Source organism: Abrus precatorius, unplaced genomic scaffold (genome assembly GCF_003935025.1).
Source record: "Abrus precatorius isolate BTA unplaced genomic scaffold, Abrus_2018 Scaffold8, whole genome shotgun sequence".
Taxonomy (NCBI): domain Eukaryota; kingdom Viridiplantae; phylum Streptophyta; class Magnoliopsida; order Fabales; family Fabaceae; genus Abrus; species Abrus precatorius.
This window is the reverse complement of record NW_020874428.1, coordinates 32,023,490-32,045,299: the sequence shown is the minus strand read 5'-3', so window position 1 is coordinate 32,045,299 and position 21,810 is coordinate 32,023,490. Positions and strand designations below refer to the sequence as shown.

The window sequence follows — 21,810 nt, the reverse complement described above, 5'->3', positions numbered from 1 at the left end:
AGAAAAAAGAAAAAAAACACAAGCCAAAATTTATTAGGTAGTTGGATGTTTGACACTATCTACCAACTTGGCAAACGTCAACTGAAGCTTTTCCTTGTTTGTTAGTTGTATGCTGTGATAACCAATGGAATTAATTTATTTAAAATGAGGAGTGAATTGTTGGATAAGGGAGTAAAGAGGGTAAGAAGAGGCGGCAGGGTTACGATTATTTTTAATGCTATGGATTTCATTGTCATTTTCTTTTTATCTTGCAAACAAAATGACATTTTTAATAGAAATACAACGCAAAATTAAGAAAAGTATAGGTTTTTTTTTTTCGTGTCTCTTACACGGTGTTGTTCACACATTCTTTAAGCATATTAGGGATAGGTTCTGGTTCAGCCTTAAGTGTTATATGATTTTATTTCTCTATCCTTATATGATTTTCTTTTCAGATATTATTCGTGTACGATGTTTATGAATACTATCTTTGCTGCTGTTTTATACCTGAATCAAATAAAGGGGGAAACAATCGATTTACAAAATATTTCCATTTTAATTTTTATTCGAATCTTTTGTGAATGAGAAAAAGTGTTAGCAACATCTGTCCTTATTCCATTATTTGTTTCACTTTATGAAAACACAGAGCCTGTGGTCTATAAGCATGCCATGTACTTTATATTTGGCACTCAAGGTCATAATCAATTGAAGTACAATTGCTTAATCAAAGCTCCACAAAACTACCAAGTTACTCAAAACAGTGGCACATTTAAGAAGTAAAAGGTCCCAAGCAGGAAGGGACACAACAAATGTTTCCATTAATGTAACAGCCAGAAGGGCAAATCCCGGCATCTTTGCTGTAGCATTCTGGTTTTGAAGCAAGCAGAGCTGCCACATCTTGGACTTGGACCACACTCTGGCGGTCCACACAACCCACGCTTAGTGAATCCTGATCATGTCCCCAACTTACAATTGCAATTACAGGTACACGTTAAACGTTCTACTATAATGTCCATTGAGGCCAAAATCTTAGGAGAGCATATTGAAGATCTTTGAACTCTGCGGACCATCTTTAACATCCAAGATGATGGTAAATTTGAATATAGAAGCTTGCCTCGTACCAAACTCGTGGCATGGCCCTTCAGTTCAAGAAATTAGCGACCCTTTTCTCTTCTTTTCCATTTTTTCGTAGTTTAGTGTAATCAAGAGTGAAAGAAAATATTCCTATAGTTTAACCCTTCCAACAAACTGTCCTTGACACTTCCATCTTTAACATCCAAGAGTGAAAGAAAACATGTGGATTCAACGTTGTTTCAACAATCTCACGAATTCTAAAAATTTTAATTTGAAAAATACTAAATGATTCAATTATAATTCTTCAAAACAATTTACGAAAAGAAATTTGTTTATAAAAAGTTATTTACCCGTTTAATTTCAAACATTATTTATTCTCTCCAATAACTCGTGGCATGGCCCTTCTTTATTCTCTCTAATTACTATGATAAGAGTAACTATTAACTTAACCATTTGCCCTAAATATAAATGCAAATCCCGTGATCACTTCCAACCAAATTTTCAAGCGTAAATCTTGACAAAAAAATATCCATTATTTCTCCAAAGACGACAACATGTAACTCAAGTATGCTGGAGATGTTGGAGGGCAAGAGAGCGAAGTAGTAAATATATTGTCAAATCTGCAAAGTTTTTTCTCCAATACAGTGTTTATCTGGAATGAACTCACAAAATCAAATATCTCATATAAATAAACTAAAGCCTCAAATCTAGACCATACAGTCCTAATAGCATAAAACATGGGTTGGAATATTTACATTTTGAATATCATATATAGACTTGTTGCAAGAAAAGAGGCATTACATAGAATGAAACCCTATAACACTTTTAGGCCTGAATATAAAATTTAAATTAATATTTACAGGTACTGCAGTGAGCCTAAAGAAAAAAGGGGCCCGGATCGTGGGAGGGGATGTTTGGGTAAAACATGTCGAAGGGAGCAAAATTTAAACTCAATGAAGGAAAATTATACAACAGTGAACTTGCCTTCAAGCTGAAACAAAACAAATAATATTCTCGTAATGTTTTGCATGGCACCCTATTCCTTTTGTAAGAAAGAGAGCACAAGGTCTGTATGTACAGAAAAAAGCTGCGTATCCACGAAAAGCTGATTATCACAGGGGAACAAAAAGAGGGGAAAACTGCATTAGTACTCTGAATACAATACCGGAACAGAAAGAGCTCTGTTAATATAGAAATGTTTGTCATTTAAATAACACAAATAAGCTTAAGCCGATTTGATGACACAATCATGATTAAAAAAATATTATACATATGTTCAATTGTCTTTGAAATAAGTGCTTCTCATTAAACATGATCACTTGAGTTCTCACACATATTTATGGGCTACACATATTTATGGGCTGATGGCTTGATGCATCTAGTACTTATAAAATATGGTTTGTCATTGCTAGGGTATAGCATCACGAACCAATATGGTTTCTCTTCTCTTATGCGACCTAGGCTCTGCACTACAGTTTGTGGTTCTTGCTTACGGTTGGGTTTCTAGTTTCTCTTTTCTGCAACCTAGATGCAGTAGACTAGTTCTTATGAAAAAATCATGTCATTTCATATTTGACTAATTATGTATTGTATTGGATCTTAGGTCTATGAATTTTAAGTTTATATTTAGTTAAATTATGTGATTTAGGGGTTATATTCTTTATCTATGTTAATTTTTATGCTAGGTATATACTTAAGTTTGTATGTTTGGCAGGATCTAATAGTCTTTCTTATGATCACATGATTTATGATCTTGAACTCTCTTCCTGATCCCATGTAGGATCCTGATTTTAAGAACATCGGTCTGCTCAATTTAACCACACAAATTATAACAAAATATTGTTTACACAGTGCTATAGTTTGTATTCCAGGAAGATAATAATCTGAAAGTTTGAATAATAATCACATACTAAATGCAGATTTTGGAGTAGCCCTCAATTACTAGAAATCACAGATAGTTTGCCAGGCAATTCTGATTATTTTAAACTTACAAGCAAATTTGACTAAAATTTGTGTATATAGTTAGCATAAGGTACATGGTAAGCTCAAGAAGAAGAAAGAAAAAAAACCTTCATAAAAGGCCGATCACGGTAAGGGAATGAGTCAATGAAACTCTCCTTCAAAAGCAAGGATACCTGAAGGTACAAACCATCATCTCAGATCTTCATAATTTTTATTAAAATGTTCTCTTCTCAAAGCAAGCCAATGTTTTTTTTACATGCCTTTCAGTTACAATTTTTTAAGTTATACGAAATCTTGTATTGTTTATTTATATAATTTTGCTTACCAAACTTAGGATATTATCATCTGCCTCTCATTAATTACCACTTGTGCAGAAGGCAAGCTAGGCATCTTAGCATCATTTTCATATAGAGACTAAAGGTGACCATGATAAAAATTGAGCATTAGAATCTAAGGAGTACATCTAAAATTATCTAGCTGTCTAAGGTATTCTATAACTTGTGTCTTTCATATCATTGAACTTGAAAATATTACCAACAAAGAATTATTATCAGCAAATTAGGATGGTCATCGGAAGAAAATTTACTCTGAATGGACTACAGTTTCTTTGATCAAAGGAAGAACTATAAGTGAGAACTGAATTAGAATATTACATTTAAAAATTAACCACAACATATAATTGATTGTTATTTTAGGGATAAAAAGTCAGTGCAAGTCTAACTTGGTTCTAGATTACAACTCTCAATCAAATCCTTATTTTTGGAGAGGTTAAAGCAATAGAGATAAAAATCAGAACATTTAAATTTGTTGTTGAGACTAAAATACAGACCTTATCATCATTGGATTGTACATTGGTAATTGTGTGAGAACGTATGTTACAGCAAAGAGAATCCAAGTAAGATCTTAACACTGAAAGAAACCCTTTCGCAGCTTCAATCTGTAGGGAAACTAACACACATGAGAACAACAGACTAAATTCTGAGAAAGCTTGACTTTGCCAAGTGTGACATGGAAACAACAGTGAAAATTCAGAAATAAGACTTGAATTTTTAGGATGCACAATATAATGATGAACTATTAAGAAACTTAATAAATGTTTATTACAAAATGGCTATCAAGTCACTTTGATATATTACATGTAAGCATGACTAACATCTATAATAATCATTAATCAAGATACCAAAAGTGGAAACAGACAGAATCATAAGGAGGAAATCAGGAAGGATAATGATAGTGATGATTTCATTAAAAGGGGCACACCTGCACTTCTGTGCATTCAAACACAGGCCTTCTCCTACCCAAGTAACTTTCTCCTACAAGGGTTGCATGATAAGGACGTAAAGAAGAGAGTAGTTCTTTCTGTCTTGGCAGTTGAGGTATTGTTGGTGACTTCACCTGTTGCAGCATAATAGCAGTTTGATAAGGAACATGTGTGTTTATTGGAAACTAGAATATACAATTGTTAGAAGGTAAGCACATGAGCAAATAGTATTGAGAGCTTAGCCCATTCCTTTTCAAGAAAGGATTAAAGGAGTGTCTGCATTGATGTAAATCTAAAATGTACCACAAATATCCAACAGCACTATGGTGTTAAAATAAATGGCTAGTAGTCTCAGAATCATAGAAACATATAACAGCAATTAGGAGGTCTTTCAGTGTGAGCAAACCTGTGACAAATGATTAGGAACTTGGGGTATAAAATCTTCAACCCGTCTAACTAGTTTACCTTAATCAATTTTAAGCTTTAACCCTAGCCTCCAAAATTTTAATTCTTTTGCTTCCATGGGTTACACAGACAGCATCTGAAGCATCATTTAACTAATTAATCAAACATACAAATTACTAAAACTGAATAATGCATCAACCAAATTGCTACACAGTTTAAGCAAAATACAAACGTAACTCTGCAGTTATAAACCTAAAACTTGTATAACAAATCTTACCCACACCAACTGTAAAACCTTTTCCCACTAAGTGGGGTCAGCTACAAATGATATGATTTATCATAAATCGTGACTATAGACAAACTATTAATCTCTAAATCATTCTCCACGGTTTCACCTAAAGTTTTCTCAGCCTCCCTTTGACTCTAGCAATTGCGCTATCCTCCATCTGATCTACTATCCTTATTGGAGCTTCTATAAGACTTCTCCAACTATTTCCAAACCATTTAATGTGAGTTTCTACCATCATTTCTATCATAGGTGATACCTTGCTTTTTCTCTAAGGCATTTGTTACTTATGTTATATTGTCTAATATATCTACTAAACCTTTCTTACCAAAAAGAGAAAAAATTATTATAAAAAACGTCAATTTGCTAACAGATTTACAAAACTTGAATGTATCTCACAAGAAAACAGAAAGAAACAATAAAATACAATAGTACAATTCATTGATATGTAGGATAACATTTTCCTTCAGTTGAAGCAATAACTTTACAATTATAAAAGGAAAGAAAAGGTCATTCATACTAGTGTTTCATAAATTGTTGGGATAAAAAGGATTTGATTTTTATTAGCATTAAGAAGATGGAGAAAGATCACAAACCTGATTTTTATTGGCATCAACCAGAATAACATTGCTAAACTTTGACTGAACTTCACTGGTCTTGTTCTTGATACCAACCTAGAAATTAATTTTGTAGGCAGTCAGAGACATCACAAATGGTATCATCAATTGAAGGGTTAAGATAAAAACAGTTGAAACTCCAGTAGCACATCTAACATTTTCTTCCAATGTATGAAAGGTAATGCAAAAAATTTAACCAGCTCCAAGGAAATATGGCAATATTAGTATCTAAGTCAATTTAAGGATGTATTTAAAAGAGAAAAATAATTTTAAAAACAGAGAAAAAAAACTCATGGCCTTACTTCAAGTAGCTAATATTCTTATCAATCAAGTAAGAACTAAGAAGTGAATACTCACTACATATGGGACAGGTGCATCCAAAAACTCGAGCATGTCATTTGGTAAAACCTGGAAGATCATGTTCTTATCAAATACCATAAGGTGAAATATATAAATTAACATGTAAAAACTCATTCACTTTAACAGTGATAAGAGAAAGAAATCAAACTGGCATTAGCAGGCTTTGCCATCTATAAGGCTGGATTAGCGGAATAACTGATAAAACTGAAGCAGATAGGATTCCCTGGTCATAAAAGAAAAATTAAAAAATAATGAAATCAAGCCACCAAAATTATCTCTACTGTGTAGTTATGTACTAAGATAAAATATCTCACCAAAATTATTTCTACTATTTTAGACATAAATATTTTGTTGTGAGTGGCTAATTTGTAAAAATAGAGAATAAGAATGCTGTTGCAGGATACCCAAATCATGAATGTAACTTTATCGTAAAAAATAAGTAGCAAAATGACTAAATCACATAAGCATAAGAACATGAAGTGGGCAAAAACAACAATGAGAAGAAAACAAAATAAAAATATAATTACTACTGTTCCTAATAAAGCAGGAACCTATCAACAAGGGAGCAATAATGTTTCCAAAGGACAAAACAATATATAACCACTGACACATATAACTTTACAGCAAACTATTATTATTATTATAAAAGAGCAAGACAGATTAACCACTTTCACAAGATCATTACAAATTTAATTTTAGGTGTAAGACATACCAAATTAGAACAGACAACAACTATCTGTTTCTCTAGTAGAATGCCTGCAAAGAATGTTAACACCTGCAGAGTGCAGAAGGAACACACAATCAGTTAAGCCAACTCATTGTCATAAAACTCATATGCAAGCATTATGAAACTATTACACAGATCATTGCATTTCAACTTCAAGAGATGTCTAATTTTGTCTCTAGTTTAGATATAATAGAACTCCTAAAAAACCCAGCAAAACCATAATGAATCCACCCATGCATAAAGCTCAAGCTCGAAATAATGCAGCCAAATCTACCACAGAAAAAAATTAGCAATCCACAAATTAGGAAGACCAAGCAAGATATTAACAATATATGGCAACATAACAGAGTTTGTAGTCTTAGACCAAAGCATAAAACATACATTTTCAAGTCTCAATGTACCACATAAGCAAGCCACAGCCCATACAGATAACGCAGTTGCCTCTTCCACCAGAAGAGCATTATATGCCTGCAAGGAACAAACAACACTAAGTACTGTATTTATCAAGAACATGTGACTATCAAACAGAATGCTTCCCAGAGTAATCAAGCACGTACATCAGTTAATTCCAGACCAGTACTGGAAGTTTTCAAATCAACTGTTGAACCAGCAAGACGTAGAACTGTCTCAGCTGGTCTGTGATATTCCAAGGGATACAAGTGCTCCAAAGGATGAAATGTAAGAGACGAGCCCCTGGCAGGGCAACTTAAACGGTAATACTTGCTTATAATTTGTAGTGGTCCATGGTTATTTTCCTGGGAATTGGTAAAGTATCATCAGCCATAAATCATGAAATACCAGGCAAAAACAACTGAAGGTGTTTGATAAAATACAAACCTTAGCCCATTCAAGAATATCATTGAAGTCATTCAAATCCTCCTGGCCAGAGAAAGATGCATCTTCTGTCTCATTTTCATCAACATCACTCCTAAAATTTCTGTCTTCACAAGGCGAGCCTTGAATACTGCATAATAAAGCAGAATATATGTTTAAGATGCCTCACTTAGAAGAAAAGGACAACAATTTCATTGAGGATAAACGCCGTCCAATAAAAGGAGAACAAGTTATTCTCAGCAGACAAAGCAACCAAATGACGAGGGCACAGAAAAAAACCACACCACATACAAAGCAAGGACATCGATAAAAAAGAGCACTCCAATTCCTCTACATGTCTATCAAGAATACTCCAGAAAGAAATGTAGGAACTCCAAAAGGAGGGGCTATGGAAGCAAGTCTTAGATTCTAATGTTAAAGAATGAGCATTTCACTCCAAGAGAGCAAACACACTATGTCTAATAGGAAAAGAAGAGTGTAAGCGCACAAAAGTTAAAACAATATATATTTCTTAACAAAACGACTAAGATCCAGAGCCACAAACCTGCAGGAAGAGTCAGAACTTTCATATTGGCAAAAGCGCAGTAGGGGCAAAATAGCATTAGGTAACTGTCTGTCTTCTGATTGTTTGTTAGTTGCAAAAGTATCCCCACACTGATAGCCTTCTTCAGAATTTGTAGGGACAGATTCTACTTTGGCCGTTGTCTTATCAGTTACAGGACCAGTAAGAAAACTACTGTCATAATTTATTCTCTCCTTAAATTTGTGCAGCTCCCCATCAACCATTATGTGCTCTGGTTGACCATCATCCAGACTGTTTTCAGGTGTAGACTCCCTCACTCTTGATTGAGATATTATTGGATTTGCATCAAGTCTGTCTTCTGTTGGTTCATTGTTCACCACAACACTTTCTGAGTCTGAATATCCCTCTGAGTTTTCTCCCTCATAGTTACCTTCGACAAATTCTAAATCTAAATCCCCAACACTTCTTGTCAACCGCTCTAGCCTTTCTTGAGTGAAGATGCTACATAGATATTAGCACAATGAAATGAACAAAATCATAAAACCATAATATTACCTAGCAATTTAGAAATTAAACAATTGTAAGTTTGATGGATAAGAATAAAATGGGTGAGCATATATCACCAATATTCAATTATTTCAGCCAAATAAACAGTTTATAATTAACAGCATGTCAATGACATAAAAAAAAGGAGAAAACATTTCAATCCAACTTCCACAATGTATAGAACTTAAACTTTCAATGTAGAAAGCTACTTCATGTGAGAAATACTCGAGTCAGAAATAATCTCACACATGAAATCCGATCCCAATGGGCAGGAAAAAGAAAAACAATAAATGAAGTTACTAAGTTGACTCCACATTACATGACCAAAATTTTGTGACAATAAACCACAATGTAGATCCTGGGAAGCTTGTACCTTTTAAATTACTTTCAACCAACATATTATTTGTTCCACTTAATCTTTGGACATTAATGAACTGTTTTTTTTTTCCTGCAGCAACCTATGTTCGGATGTGTGTGCGTGTGCACATGCATATTCTGCCCAAGTGGACAAGTGCATATGTTTACTATCTTTCAAACATTGTATGTTATGAGTGCCTTTCAACCCCCCTCCCCCCAGCTAGTTTTATAATGGATTAATTTGATGAAATGCAAATATTCCTTCTGTATATCTGTTTATATTCACATCAGTATACTTAGTTTATTACACTGACAATGCATTTTCACAAAAAATTAAAAAAGTATATCATACATTGAACGTTTCACAAAGTACTACAGAATAAGCCCATTGAACCCTCTCCAGTTCAGAAATAATGACACTTTTTAATGTTTTGATGCATATAAAAAGTGAAAAACTCGTCTACTGTTCACTGACCACCCTTTCAAAATTTAATTCATTAAGTACACGATGAAACTGCAGATATCTTCTACATCCACTTTCCATCAGTCCATCAGATGACTCTTGATTACAAATACCTACCTATTTAACACACCAAAGTGCAATTCAAAAGCTGGAAGCCTTGAAAGAATGCAGTAACATCTCTGAGTAGTTAATATATGTCGTCTAAAAGAAGAGTAAGAGCTAGATGGCTGCTTATCAGAAAACAGAGAGAGCAATCCAGAGGGCTTTTGCACTAGTTCTTCAACTAAGACACAACATCCATAAAGTGTTGAGTTGTCAGCACCCTACAATGTTGAAAAATCAAACAAACAAAGTAACATTGTGAATACAGGAATCAGTACAACTTAAATATAAAAAACAAACAACGTATTGTTGGTAGGGCAGATCAGGAAAGAAAATAAAGGAAATGGTTGATGCATATAAAGTAGACTCTAGCTCAAGTAACAAGTTTCAGGAACTACATGATCCTAGGAATCATACTAGGCTACTTGTTGGCCGGCACTTTAGCATACACTTCCACTCCCCACACAAGGTCTTAGACCTCCAATGCCCATCAATAAAAAAGGCTATAGTCCAAACACATCAACCGTATCCTTTCCTTTCTTTCTAAATCCACACCACCAAACAATGCATTGTTGTAAATATTTAGATGCCTTGGTCCTCGTGAAAGAAAACCAACAAATAAATTTAACTAGCAAGAAAATTATATTCTTGCACAAGAGAAATTGAGGTTTTATTTCTAGGATGACCTACTAAAAACACAATTAGCACTGGCAAATGTGAGGCTGCTTTGCATCATAGACGGAGGTAAACATCATAACCATCATCTGAATGTAGATCAAGGGGATTAGGTCCGTAACAACAATGAAAGAATCCAGGCAAACACTACTCCAGCAAAAAACCTCTTCAGATGGCTTGACATCAGTAATAGAGTAGTACTCAATTACTCTTAAGAGTGCAATACCATAAAAAGGAAAGATACATGTGGAAAAAGAAAAAGAAAAAGAAAAGGTTGAATGTGTTCCAAATACCATCCCTAGAATATTTTGATATTAAACAAAATAACAAAAGCTCTCACAACAACCAAAAGAAGAAAATGTAACAAAGTGGCAACAAAGTAACGAAAAAATTGCTTCACATACCTGTAACCTGAATACAAATGACAGATCTCTTTGTTTAAGGTGTTCCTGCAATACACAAACAGAACCTTAGTTACCAGTGTTTAACAACTTAGGAGACCTCCAACTGTATCAAATGAAATTGAAAAGGTTGTCAACACTTTGAAGTAAACAGAAATTTGATGAAAAAGATTTGACATTTTTAATACAATATCAAAAGTACATGGTAACAACCTAAATTGTTTGTTATCCATTAACACAAAGTTATAGATATGAAGTCCACTTTTCCTGAATGAAATCATAAACGACTCAAAAACTAGAAACCAAAACATGTGTCAGTAGACTAAGGATCTGAAAGACAACTAATAACCATATAGCATCTTCAATTTCTAATAACTGTAATATAACAATTTCATGCAAGCATGAAACATCTTCCAGAAAGAAGCATTCTGCTAGAACAATGCCGGTTAAGTGTCCATGTTGCCATGTCTATTTATATACCAGATCTATGAAAACTAAAGTTACATATAATCATACAGGGTAAACGGATTTACAAAGATGCATGTATCAATTTAGATGGTATGTTAGTAATTGGTCAATCCCTTAGGAAGGGGCGGAAGAATATAATCATACACCAATTAAATATTAATTAAGAAAATAATTTGCATAAATTAATATTAATCAAAGTTTAACATTGCAAAAAATACCTGCCCAAAAAGAATTTCGTTCAACTCACTCATGGAAGGGGTTCTCTCAACAGCACGGACCTAAAATTACATCCAATAAAAATTAAAGTTCCACACAAGTTATTCACAAATGAAAATAAATAAATGCAAGACAAATTAGACAAGATGACTGACTCTACAGACTATTAACCAAGTAAATGCATAAACAACTATTATTCCATCGATGCAAAAAATTTAAAAACAAGCAATATTGTCACTATCGAGTATTGATCACTCTATTTTTCAGTTAGTATACTTTATCAACAGTAGATACCCACTCTAGCAAACTCAACATAATTCAACATATTACACAAACATAAATGATGTTCTCTTTCTCTCCTTATCCCTATTCCACCCATTGCCACTTACCCTACACCCAAGGGAGTGGAGGATGGAATCCCCAGCATCATCGTCACACCCTAGTCTTAAAGATAAGGCCAGGGCCAATTGAGCTAGAAACTTTCCGGCATTTTATTTTTTAATTAACAAAATTTGTCATTTCTGTTTTCATCTATATCTAGCTTAATAAATAATGATGATGATTTTGACATAATAAATGATGGCAGAAAAGATTGAAGTTCATTAAGCATTCGCCGAACCTCTAAGCCTCCAGGGAAGCAGAAAGAAAGAAGATCCTTGCATTTAAGAGGCAGATGTTTTTCTGGAGGGTAAACAAATAAGACCTGAAAAAATTGAATATGCAGAGCTCATGATGCACATATATTTGAAGACAACTAATATTAAATACAGTAATCAACATAGTGTAGAAGTCATTGTAGTAAAACTTCAATGGTTCACTAGAACTTGTCCTATTTGGCAATTAGAATAATAATTATAATAGTTCAGTATCTGATACCAAGGATCACAACCTGCGGTTCAATGTTGGGTTCAACACGAGATTGATTCTGATAACCAAGTGCACTTCTCAATCTACCAGAGCCTTCAGACTTTCGATTAACATATTGCCTTTGCAGTGCCTGAACATCACAATTAGGATGAAGTCCGACTACCACCATGCTCTCAAACAGTCGTGAGGGCTCCTTCCAAAACCTATGGTCCTGTGCACTCAAACACAATGGACTGTATGAGACAAGTCAAGGGACAGCGTATTTCATCTGTCTGTCCTAAGACGAAAAAACATATAGATCCTAAAAGCTGCTAATGGCATACAGAGTGAAGAAACATGAACACAAATACAATGCTTTAACTGAAAGGGATGGAGCTGAAAAGCTCAATTAAAGATGCAAGGGATGAACTTTTAAAGGAAATTAAAAGGATAGGACTTCCAAAACCATGTTCTTCAATATCCAATAACAAGAAACTTAAACATTTTTCATAGTTCATAGTCAAAGGACTAGAAGGAACATGCAATTGTGGTACATTGAAGCACAAAATTGTACCATACCATATGCTGCAACTGAAAGTTTGCAGCCCATTGACGCTTCAGACTAGTCAGAATCTCAGGATTGTAATTGGTGTTTTCAACATCAGGAGTCCGCGAAAAGCCTTTTAACATTTTTGTAAGTTGATACTGCAGCCTTTGAAGCTGGCTACTGCTATTATCATCTTTTGACGACATTGGAGAGTTAACAGCCGCAGCAACAGCTCTAGCCACATCCTCTGTTGTCTGCATAAAAAATGTAGCACCCCAGCTAGGACTAGCTGACCCTTCTTCCTTTGCCATTCCAGTCATTTGTCCCTTCCTGAACAGTGAACACAACTTCCAATGACTCAAATAAACAAGAATGTCATACAAGCAACATGAATTCAAATAAAGTATCTGTTGGAACTAGAGCTACATTAAATTTCAAATCCATCATGAATGATGAGAACGGAGGAGCATATTTACAGCTATGAACAGGTATACGGATAAATAACCAAAAACTGAAACTCCCGAGCACCAATGAGTCATAAGGCATTTTGTGGTAAATCAGTAAAAGCTTCCGCACAAAAAAGAAGCTTGAGTACTTGACAAAACAATTTCTTTTTAAAAAATGCCCCAAACACATATATTAATACTATCTGATGACACACTCAATCACTCATAATTCTCTTCAAAGGAACCAAGTATCATCTATTTTATTTAATTGAATTGAAACAAATCCGAAACACAAAACACATAGAGAAAGAAAACACGATGCACCAGTTCAATGAAACACGTGCAAAAAGAAAATTACTGAATAGAAGCACGCCATACTACTTAATGATACCATACCTAAACCAATAAAAAATAATAATTGAATATATATAAACAAAACCAGTAAAAAGAAAATTCACATACAAGGAAAAGAAAAAGCTTCACCTGGAAATAGCAAAAGAAAAGAAAAGACTAAAGATTACATATATAAAGAGAGAAAAAGTTCGGGCACTTGGGTGAATTAATTGATGAAGTTGACGAGGTAGTTTTGGGTTGGGGGTGAAAAATATAAATATATATTTATATTAGATTTGGAAGTGATGAATGGAACAGAAAGAAAATATAATAAAGTGGTGGAATGGTGAAGCGAAGGGACAAGTTGAGAGAGAGAGAGAGAGAAGAGAGATTGAAGGAAAGGGAAAAAAGAAGAAGAAGAAGAAGAAGAAGAAGAAGGGAAGGTGAGTTTCTTATTTTGCACGCCTTGTTTCGTTGTAGCCGCTGCTTCTTACTGCACTCATCACTTCCAAGATTCTCTTCTCTTTGGTTGGTAACAACTCCATCCAATCAATGTCTCTCTTCCATTTCCCCCTTTTTACAGAAAAATTAAATAACTGTTATTACATTTTATTCATTTTTTAGTTATTTAATAATATTAAGTAAATTACATTTTTTAAAGATGTTTCCATTATATTGTTTAACATTCCATTCTGCCTCTATGTATTAAAAGTTTGATTTCACGTTCTTAAGCAGTTAATTTTTTCACATTCAAATTTTAACTCTTAGGTAATCTTTTAAAATGCTGTTTTTTATTTCAATATTAATATACTGTATCAAACTAAGATTATCTTTTTTTACATCAATCAAATTCTAAAATTATTATAAGTTTAATCATTCTTGATTTAAATTTATTTTTTATAATTTCTTAATTTTAAAAATCTTAGTACTACAAATCTTTAAACTACACACGCTCACTGCATCCCTCTAAGCAAAAGAGCCACGGTCCAGTCGATTTAGAGAACAAAATCCATTAAGTGAGAATAGTTACACAATAAATACACCTCAATACATTGAATGTCTCTTAATATCTTTTTTTTACAACTTTCAATGTTACTAATAATTAACTTTAGAACGTTGTAAAATTACTTTTAGAATTTTATAAAATGAATTAAATTTGTAAACACCCTATTATTACTTTTGAATTTTCATATAAAATGTTAATTAATCTTTTAGAATTACAAACCTAATTTCAATCGCTTTAAATTCGTTGTCAACAATGAGGAAAACATAACTTAATTACTATCATTAATATTGTTATCAGTTTATCTCTTGTCATTATTCAATGTTTAAATTTCTTTTTTTTTTCTTAGTTTGATTTGTCATTTTATTATTTTTTCAAAAAAAACTATTCTAAATCTTTGTATTTGTTATGTCTATAAATCTTCTTATTTATTAAATAAAAATATTAATTATTTTTATATTTTTAAATAATAAACATATATACTTTTTTTAATATTTATTTTACAAAATAATAAAAACATAACAAAGCTCTTTCTTTGCTATAAACAAATAAATTTCTTTTTTTAACTGTTCTTTCAAGTCGAATTATTAAGTTTAGAAGAGTTAAAAAAAAATTAAACAATCGAAACCCGAATATTAAAGAAATTAAATGATTATAAAAATTACGGAAAGTAAAATTAAGATTTTAAATAAAAAAAACTGTATAATTTAGTATATTATTGACATTTAGAGAAATGCGTAATGGCAAAAAAAAAATCGTAATCTTGTATTATTTTAATAGTTTTCGTACTTTTGAAATACTTATTTTCTTATACCTACATTTCTTTAGTTGATATTTAAAAAAAAAATTAAAGACCAATCATACAAAAAATAGTTATTATTATTTTAAGAGAAAAATTATGTGATCCAAGAATTTCAGCGTTTATATTGCGTGGAAAGAAATATAAATAATCAGAGAAAGGGGGCACCGTTTCCGAAGTACCAAGGAGGGCGACCTTTTTTTGCGTGGAAGTGAGATGGAGATGATAATTTTTTTAAAGCTTAAATATATCATTTGTTTGTGTATTTTTTGAAATTTTAATTTTAGTTTTTTTTAAGTTTAATACTTTTAACCCTTAATAACAACATAATTAACTAAAATCTTATTATATATTAATTTTTATATTACAATATAAATTTCTGTAAGGTCATCTAAAAAAAGCGACCAACAGTGTTAAATTTTTAAAACTATTTAAAAATAGATTTGAAGTTTTATTTTTTCTTCTCTCAGATGAATCACACTGATACCACCATTTATTTTCATCAAATTGAAAAAAATGCGTTTGTTTGATACCCTTAAAATAATAAATAAATAAGTGGTAAATAAGGTAGTTGTAATTCAATGTGTAATGTTAAATGCGTGCTAAGACTTTACTCTCGCAGGCTATACGAGAAATCTTCTGGTCAAACGTTGAGGATTCAGCGTTTCATTTTCTCTCTGTTCAATTTTCATGAATAACGTTTTTAATTTCATTACTTTCCGTATTGATAATACGTTACCACGAATTAACTAGGTCTGAAATTATTTTCTTTTATTTATTTTTCTTTACCAACTTACATAATATTATAATCGTTATTTGCTCAAAAGAATAGTCCAATATTAAGTTAGGATTAGGGGAAGGAAAACGAAGTGGCATGAATATGATGAAAGTGACCAAACAATGTTGGACTTTTTTACTCTCTGGTGATGTTGGTGGGGCCCATCCGATTATCTTCTTCCCTTAGCTAATGACGAATATAATTGCTGATCTGACAAATAGATGTTTCCGTTTCCCTCGTACTTGCACTGTGCCTCTCATTTTGTTTTAATTGAATTAAGAAAATAAATAATTTTATATATTATTTGGTCGGAAGAGAACGAGTTAAAGGTCAAGGAAAAGGTTGTGGTGTTCCGAATTTTAAAGGAACAAAAAAGAAAGCCCATGTTTTCCTTTAATTTTTGTCGTTTTTCAAATATCGAAAGAATCTATTTTACGACACTTTTTTATGCGTGTTTTTTTCTATGATCTGTGAGGACTAGTTTATGAGATTATACACGCATTTTAATATTAAATTTGTGATCTAAATTAACTAAAATATATGTGTGAATATCAGTCGATGATTGACAACAATTTTTTTTTAGCGTGGAATGATTCAATATAGCATCCTTGCTCGTTACTTGTTACGAGAACACCAGTGACATGTATGATTATAAAAACTTCAAAGATAAGCGTGTTTAGACATTTGATATTATCATCAACAACAAGATGACATTTAATTAAGAGCTCGTTTGAAATAGTTTGAAAGAATAGTTTATATATTTTATAAATTAAATTATTTTAATAATTTTATGAATTATATATCCGAACTCGCCTAGTGTTGAGTATCTTAGCCAAGTGAAAACCGATTAACAAATGGTGTTTTGTTCCGTTAATAAAATATTTGAAATGATCCTTTTAGTTTTAGCCTCGTCATCTTCATCCAAAGCGGCAAGCAACCTCGTCCATACAAATATCACAAAGATTAATTAAAATTTACCCGCAAACAATTTCCTTAAATGGATTTTAAAATACGAGTCACTTTGTCCCTTCGACCACATCCGAATGATTCTGAATATGAATGATTTTAGCTGAATGTAAACAAAAACCGTCATTTATGTGATTCTGAATACGATGATATAAATACCATGCTAATTAATATTTGCTAGATGTGTAATGACCTAATGGGTACTTTAAGTAAGATAGTAAACTATTTTTTTTTCTTGCTCGTATAAAAAGTAACTGTAGTATATTTTTTTCATATTAATATATACTTACATTTGTTACTTATACTTTTGTTAAATAATATTTTGTTAATGAAACTTCTTTATAATAAAATATTAGAATATATTTATTATTCGAAGATTTAAATTAACAATAAAAAGTCAAGACAAAAATTAATTTAAAAATACACCTAACTTTGTAAAACATTTAAAAAGATTCCAAACACTGGTTATAAAACATAATAAGTAAAACTTAGTGTTAAAATTATTTAAATTTTTATAAAAGTAACATGTTTTAATTGAGCAAGTGTATAACTTTACGAAAATGAAAAATGAGACTTTTGATGATAATAAGATAATTTGGATCATTTTATATATAACGAATAACATTTTCATTTATATTCACATATGGTTTGGAAAAAAAAAGTTTACTAGTATGAACAATGAAATTAAGAATTGGCTCCACCGTGTGAACCCAACCCATTGCCCAATGCAACTTGGGCGGTGAACCCAACCCAATTAAACTCTCGATTGAAGCACGTGGTGAAGAGCAAAAAGGAAACACGTGCTGAACGCACCACAGATATTCTTCACGTGGGCAGTCAAACCGGTTTCTCCGGTGAGGACGCACCCACACCATATAACGGCAATAATTAAAGCTATGAACATGCGCTTCCTCTTCTTCATCTCTTAGATTCCAATAGTTGAATCCACTCATAGATAGATCGCCTTCAACAATGGCGGAGAATTCAACAGAAGGAGCCACGACTCTTTTTTCTCCTTACAAGATGGGGGCAACAATCAACCTCTCTCATAGGTCACACTTTTCGTTAATTCTTTTTATTTGTTTATTTCGCGTCTCTCTTCCTCACCTATCACCTATCATCAATTACAGTTTTGGATCTTAACAATCTTTTTATTTATGCAGGGTGGTGCTGGCTCCGATGACCAGATGCAGAGCGTTGAACGGGGTTCCACAGGCTGCACTTGCTGAATACTACGCTCAAAGATCAACACCAGGTGGATTTCTCATCACTGAAGGCACTTTGATCTCTCCCACTGCTCCTGGGTACTGTTACTCTAGTAATTTTCTCTCATTTTTACGCTCTTTTTAACCCCTCAATTATTTTCAACAACCATATTCATTTCATGTTCGCAGTTTTTTACTATTATTTAATATTTAATAACCGGTGCTTCTCTTTTTCTTAACCGCCACACACGTTTTTATGTTTTTAAAATGTTGATATATTTATTTTATTTTTAATATTTTAAATAAAATATTCAAAATATTATTAATTGTAAGACTCGATAACATTAGTCAATTGAAAAAACATTTATCCTTCCGGTTTCAACGCATAACTGTGTGTTTTTGTACTAGCTGCCACCTTATGAAATTGAACGGTCAAATAACGACTCCTTCCTTCACTTGGATTTCACACTACCGCAATTCTTAAGATAACGATGATAATAAAAATGTTTTTTTCTTATATATAAAGATTTAAAAATAAACTAAAAATGAAGTGATATTTTTATAATTAAAGATACAAAAAAACACATTTCAAAGTAACTGACTCCTAAAAGCTGTCCAAAAAAAGTGTTTTGCCCAAAAAGTTCAGTGGTAAATTATGAATGTAATAATGATACTCACTCATCCTAAAATAAAGAAGGAAAATAATTTACATATAAAAAAATCTATATTACTTTATATTTTACTTGTTCGAAAAAAGAGAGAGAATGTGTTAGAAACATATTTTTAATTTTTATTTAGAAGAGAAGAAAAAATAATTACTTTTTTAATGTGCATATCGGCCAGAGAGAAAATACTGTCTCCTTTGTCGGTATGCTATTTGTAAATGCCCGTAAAATAAACACAAGGGAGAAAACACACAAAATTGATTTAACTTACTCTTCTATTGTTTAAACATTATTTTTTATTTATTAATTTCTAGATATTGGCTTGTTTTTGGACGGTGTTCATTTCGGGTGCTTTGGTGGGACTCATCGAAAAATGATTCACGTTCATTTTGTAAGGAGAAGGTCGATGATTAATATGATAGTGGTTGTTTGATGCAGGTTTCCACATGTACCTGGAATATATTCAGATGAACAAGTGGAGGCATGGAGAAATGTTGTGGATGCCGTGCATGCCAAAGGTAGCTTTATCTTCTGTCAACTCTGGCATGTTGGCCGTGCATCTCATCCAGGTAACGTGCAATCCACCCACCAGCTATCTTCTCAATTTTGTACACAACTATTACTATATGCGTCAGAATTTCATCCTCAATGATCTGTATAAAATATTTTGATACTTTTACTTGTCAGTGATTCAGTCTTTTTGCACTTAATTGATTGCTTTTCTTGTGAAGCAGTGTATCAGCCTGGTGGGGCTGCGCCAATTTCGTCCACCAGCAAACCCATATCAGGGAGGTGGAGGATTCTCTTGCCCGATGGGTCCTATGGTGTTTACCCACAGCCTCGTGCACTCACCACTTCTGAGATACCTGAAATAGTGCAGCATTATAGGCATTCAGCAATCAATGCAATTCGTGCAGGTTAGATTTACTTTTTTGAATTCTTACTTCCAGGTTCTCAAAATCAAACAATGGCTAATGATTCTATTTTAAGTACGTGATTTTCGATAAATAACTTAGTTAAACACTAATTTAATAAATTCTTATCACATAAGGACTAATGGAATAAATTTCATCGTAAAATATATTAGAATAAGCGAAAAGAGCTTACCAGAATTATTAAATGTTTTTGTAAATTACTCTAAGCTCTTCCAAATATCCCATTGTCTGAACTGAGAATATGTTACTGTATGTTTTGAAAACTTGTTGACAATGATTTAAAAAACTTAATGCAAGTCTCTTTTTTCAGATTGTGATTTTGAGATTATGTAAAAATGTATACATGGTCTGCTTCCCTACACTGATATTTTTCTTGCGATTCCTAACTTTAATAAAAGGAAGAGACAATGATGGTGATGATATGCTGCCGTTTTTAATACACTAACCTAACGATGCATCTTATGATGTGTTCTAGGCACAAAATGTCGCATAATGCTTTAATGAGCATCATAGTGTAGAGAAATAGCTGCACAATGCTTCGAAACATACAAGATTGATTATTGAAGTATTGATCAGTTTTTGTGACATTTCTTTCTATAGTTTCCCTCTCAAAGCAAAAGTTTTGCATCCAAGCTGTGAAATATGACCTACTATTTCTAATTGGCCAATACCTTCATTTAATTTCTTCGCCAGTTTCAATGCAGCTAGATGGAGACTAATTACTCTAGATCTCTTGCTATGGATTTGTGTAGATTACTAGCTTGTGCTTTTGTTTTGTTGAATGGAACTCAATTCAATTAGTGTTTAACGTTAGTTATCAGAAACAGGAGACAAACTTTACCATATTTTCTTGTTATTTGGCTACAATTATTATTAAACAAGGTGTATGACATACAGGTTTTGATGGAATCGAGATTCATGGGGCGCATGGGTATCTAATTGATCAATTCTTAAAGGATGGAATCAATGATCGAACAGATGAATATGGTGGATCACTTGAAAATCGGTGCAGGTTCTTAATTCAGGTGGTTCAAGCTGTTGTTTCTGCTATTGGAGCAGAAAGAGTAGCTATCAGAATTTCACCAGCAATTGATCACCTTGATGCCAGTGACTCTGACCCACTTGGGCTAGGCTTAGCAGTGGTTGAGAGACTCAACAACCTGCAGAAAAAGCTGGGCAGAAAACTCACTTATCTTCATGTTACTCAGCCTCGATACACAGCTTATGGCCAAACCGAGTCTGGTAGACCTGGCAGTGAAGAAGAGGAAGCTCATTTAATTAGGAACCTGAGAAAAGCTTATCAGGGAACCTTCATGTGCAGCGGTGGATTTACTAGGGAGTTAGGAATGGAAGCTGTAGCTCAAGGTGATGCTGATTTGGTATCCTATGGTCGTCTTTTCATCTCCAATCCAGACTTGGTTTTAAGGCTTAAGCTTAATGCACCTCTAACCAGGTATAACAGGAAGACATTTTACACCCATGATCCCGTTATAGGCTACACAGATTATCCTTTTCTTAGCAAAGAAAGTGAGGCTAAGGAGCCAATGGCACGCCTTTAATTGTAATGTTTATTTTAGCTTTGAGTTTTGATGTTGTCATATGCATAATTGGAGTGTCCTGATCTTGAGTATTCTGTCTTCATTGTGAAAATTTGTCTTAATACGCTTTACTGAAAAAAATTGCCTGTTATAATTGCTACAATATAATATCTTGGCCTGTATATGTTCATGTATATTGCCTGCAGGCTGCAGCTTACTTATTTCTCAATTGTTGCTTTCTATAATAATTTTAATCCAATATCTTTCAGTCCTTAGTATAGTGAATCTTTTTCTTTTCCCAGCTTGAGATCAATGACAAACACAGTGAACCCACAGGAAAATATAATGGGACAGCCTCTCGTGAAGTTTTATTAAGAAACGGTTTGTTTAAAGTTCATATAAAATATATGTTAAGAAATAAAAAATAATAAAATCTATTAAGAATATAGTATTTGATGTTATTAATATATTAAATTTTGTGATATTTTATTAT

The 21,810-nt window shown here is 32.8% G+C and overlaps 2 protein-coding genes across 10 annotated transcripts; one reads left to right on the top strand and one right to left on the bottom strand.

Moving 5' to 3' along the window:
- Positions 1–1,634: 1,634 nt before the first annotated feature.
- LOC113848505 lies at positions 1,635–14,005 on the bottom strand. Of its 9 annotated transcripts, none has more exons than XM_027478058.1 (19): positions 13,579–13,991; positions 12,682–12,979; positions 12,146–12,334; positions 11,876–11,959; positions 11,259–11,318; positions 10,576–10,620; positions 9,512–9,717; positions 8,050–8,529; positions 7,509–7,635; positions 7,229–7,426; positions 7,053–7,139; positions 6,657–6,719; positions 6,093–6,167; positions 5,942–5,992; positions 5,564–5,641; positions 4,276–4,410; positions 3,845–3,952; positions 3,123–3,188; positions 1,635–2,158 (listed from the first exon to the last, which is right to left on the bottom strand). In XM_027478058.1, the coding sequence occupies exons 2-19, from the start codon at positions 12,967–12,969 to the stop codon at positions 2,090–2,092; spliced, it is 2,409 nt and encodes an 802-aa protein (XP_027333859.1). In that variant the 5' UTR covers positions 12,970–12,979; positions 13,579–13,991; the 3' UTR covers positions 1,635–2,089. The 9 variants fall into 9 exon arrangements, 6 of the variants coding, with proteins under 6 accessions (XP_027333859.1, XP_027333862.1, XP_027333858.1 ...); XR_003501825.1 differs by having other exon boundaries at positions 1,636–2,158; positions 3,845–3,963; positions 13,579–13,978; XM_027478061.1 differs by having other exon boundaries at positions 1,636–2,158; positions 13,617–13,963.
- A 3,842-nt stretch (positions 14,006–17,847) lies between these two features.
- Positions 17,848–21,458, top strand: LOC113846191 (12-oxophytodienoate reductase 3). Its single transcript, XM_027474179.1, has 5 exons — positions 17,848–18,026; positions 18,138–18,278; positions 19,283–19,413; positions 19,579–19,761; positions 20,677–21,458. The coding sequence occupies exons 1-5, from the start codon at positions 17,947–17,949 to the stop codon at positions 21,336–21,338; spliced, it is 1,197 nt and encodes a 398-aa protein (XP_027329980.1). The 5' UTR covers positions 17,848–17,946; the 3' UTR covers positions 21,339–21,458.
- The last annotated feature ends 352 nt before the right edge of the window (positions 21,459–21,810 follow it).